The sequence below is a fragment of the Teleopsis dalmanni genome, chromosome 2, assembly GCF_002237135.1.
Source record: "Teleopsis dalmanni isolate 2A chromosome 2, ASM223713v2, whole genome shotgun sequence".
NCBI classification, from domain to species: Eukaryota; Metazoa; Arthropoda; class Insecta; order Diptera; family Diopsidae; genus Teleopsis; species Teleopsis dalmanni.
In genome coordinates, this window is record NC_051847.1 from 175,604,649 (window position 1) to 175,607,237 (window position 2,589).

A 2,589-nucleotide genomic window follows, 5' to 3' on the forward strand; every position below is an offset into this window, starting at 1 on the left:
CAAGAAAAAATTTACCTTAAATTATTTATATTTAAAAACAATTTATATATTAATAAAATATTTTTCCGATATTTCGACTATTTTCGGGAGTCATCTTCAGGAAAACTGAACCTTAATTTTATAAAGAGACAATAGAGTAAACAAAATGTTCACATAAAAAATTGCTACTTTAATTGTTATGTGTTTTGTAAAAACAAGAATTTAACACCAGAGAAGCAATTATAATCATATAAAATTATTATTAAGATAATCAAAATTAATATCTAGTACTTACTATCAAAAACTCGAAGGGTTTAAGCCATAATTTTCTTTAGTTACGGCACAGATCAATTTTAAGTAACATCCCATTATTTTTTTAATATGATTCCGTGTTTAAATACATATAAAAATTATAAGAAAAGAGAGTTAATTTTTAGTGTTTAAGGGAACATAGCGTCAAACAACTCTTTTCGATAAAAAAGTTTAGTCAAAAGAATATCTGTTTCGTAAAGGAATTATTCAAATTGTTTGATTTTTATAACTATTTTAAGTTAATTAAGATTAAAACTTTCTATCTTATTCTGCTTTAATAAATTCATAAGTTATGGTAGGTCAAAGTTGATTTTTTGAAACTTTGTTTATTATTTTTACAAGAATTCTTCTTCTTCTAGAAGCCTTGTCCGCTTCGAACGTCTCTCGAAAAAGTCATCATGGACTTTTATTGCACCATTGATATAAATTTTTCAGCCATGATATCTTTCTTAAATTTTTAGAATATTTGAATAATTTGTTGATTATTTTTAATATAAAAATACGTTATCTCTATCGTATATTTATATTTATATACTATATCATATATTCATATATGTATATATCATATATCATGATATATGATATCGATATCATAGACAGATTTAATTATATCCCTATCATATATGTAGGCATTTATTCTACATATATCCATATATATATTCACCACTTCGTAAAACAAATAGACCACCGCTTTTTTAAGCATGACATAGTAAGACACCAAAAAAAAATAAATAACAAACAACAAAAATATTTATTATTAAAATCTCTTATAATAAATAAAATCTTAGTTAAATCTATATAAAATATAATTCTAAATAATCTTCAATAATGCAAAATTTAACGTTTTTTTGTTAATTTCCCCGATTTAGTTATAAACTCCGATCTAACCTCATTCTCGCCAGGTATCTTAGGAAACTTTGTAGGAAACAAAGTTAAATAGAGCTCTAAGCATGTTGGATCGGAAGGTGAAAACTCGGACAATAGTTGAAAGATACTCACTCGTGGTGTTTTTGTTTTATCAGATACTATATCAAACATTTCTTCAGTTTGAGGCACATACTCCTTGCAAAACTTTAATTTTTGAAAATATTATTAGTTTTTTGCTTATCATTAAATCAAAAGTGAAATTGTTTACTTACAAAAGTAATTATACAAGAAATGAAGAAAAACACAAGAACTGGCATCATTTTGGACTTGAGAATGAAAAAGACTACCTGCGCAAAAGCATTATAAATAATACTTAACAATCCAATTAAGTTTTTCTCCGTACAACTGAGACAGATGTTAATGCATTCTACATTGAAATTATCCATTATATATATAATGTCAAAGATATATTTAATAGTTGATTTTCTGTTATACAATTCTAAATCAGAAAACAAATAAGTATTATTGTATTTTAAAAAATAAATCAATGACATATAAATCTTAATAATTTATTTTAATTTCAATAAATTACGCCAATTGATTTAACTTATACGAATGATATGTTTAGAAGGCACACGATAATTAATACTAATCATTGATATCATTGAGGGTATTGATTGAATCCGGATATAATTTATTACTTTAAATCATGCGTTGGAAATAAGTTTAGTCGATATTCTAGTAAACCCATATCGTATAACCCGTATGGCTTGTTCAATATTGATTTGGATTACCTCGTAATTCGGACTGAAAAAGAGAACGCAAAATATGCACTATGTGAATAGTTATCCAGATCAACGACTGATTCGCTAATTCAAATCACATAGTGGGAATATGTCTTATCCATTTTCTGGTGAACCCGTATCATATTTATGGCTAATGTTTCATTCGCTTATACGTTTTGCTTACTATCCTCCAATTTGGATAACCTCATAGCCCAAATAAAATCAGAAATAAAACAAATTTATATTTTTAAAATAAATTTCCACTTAAATAAAATAATTTACTATATTTTTAATAGTGACTTCCGCGAGCAAAAAGGATCAGTAATCCACATTGACTACACTTTTAGTGTATCCGATTCCATCACATACAATATATAACTATAAACAACAATTAATGTGCTAGTAAACCAATGAAAGTATAAGCAAAAATATTCCTAAAACCTGCCCAATTAGATACAGAGTAGGTACTATGCCCGAAATGATTCCATCTTCTTGCATGGTTCCCCAATCAGCTATGAACTGTGTCCAACCTCACATAAAGCAGCAAAAAGTGCAACAAACAGTTGCCATGGTTTTGGCTTCACCCATAGTTTGGAATCCGTATAAAATTTTATTCATCATTTATCTTAAAAAGGCCACACCTTCA

The 2,589-nt window shown here is 26.8% G+C and overlaps 1 protein-coding gene across 1 annotated transcript; it reads right to left on the reverse strand.

Moving 5' to 3' along the window:
* Positions 1-1,117: 1,117 nt before the first annotated feature.
* Positions 1,118-1,630, reverse strand: LOC119681857. Its single transcript, XM_038095148.1, has 2 exons — positions 1,431-1,630; positions 1,118-1,362 (listed from the first exon to the last, which is right to left on the reverse strand). Exons 1-2 carry the CDS (start codon positions 1,602-1,604, stop codon positions 1,129-1,131), a joined length of 408 nt encoding a protein of 135 aa, XP_037951076.1. The 5' UTR covers positions 1,605-1,630; the 3' UTR covers positions 1,118-1,128.
* Between the last annotated feature and the right edge of the window lie 959 nt (positions 1,631-2,589).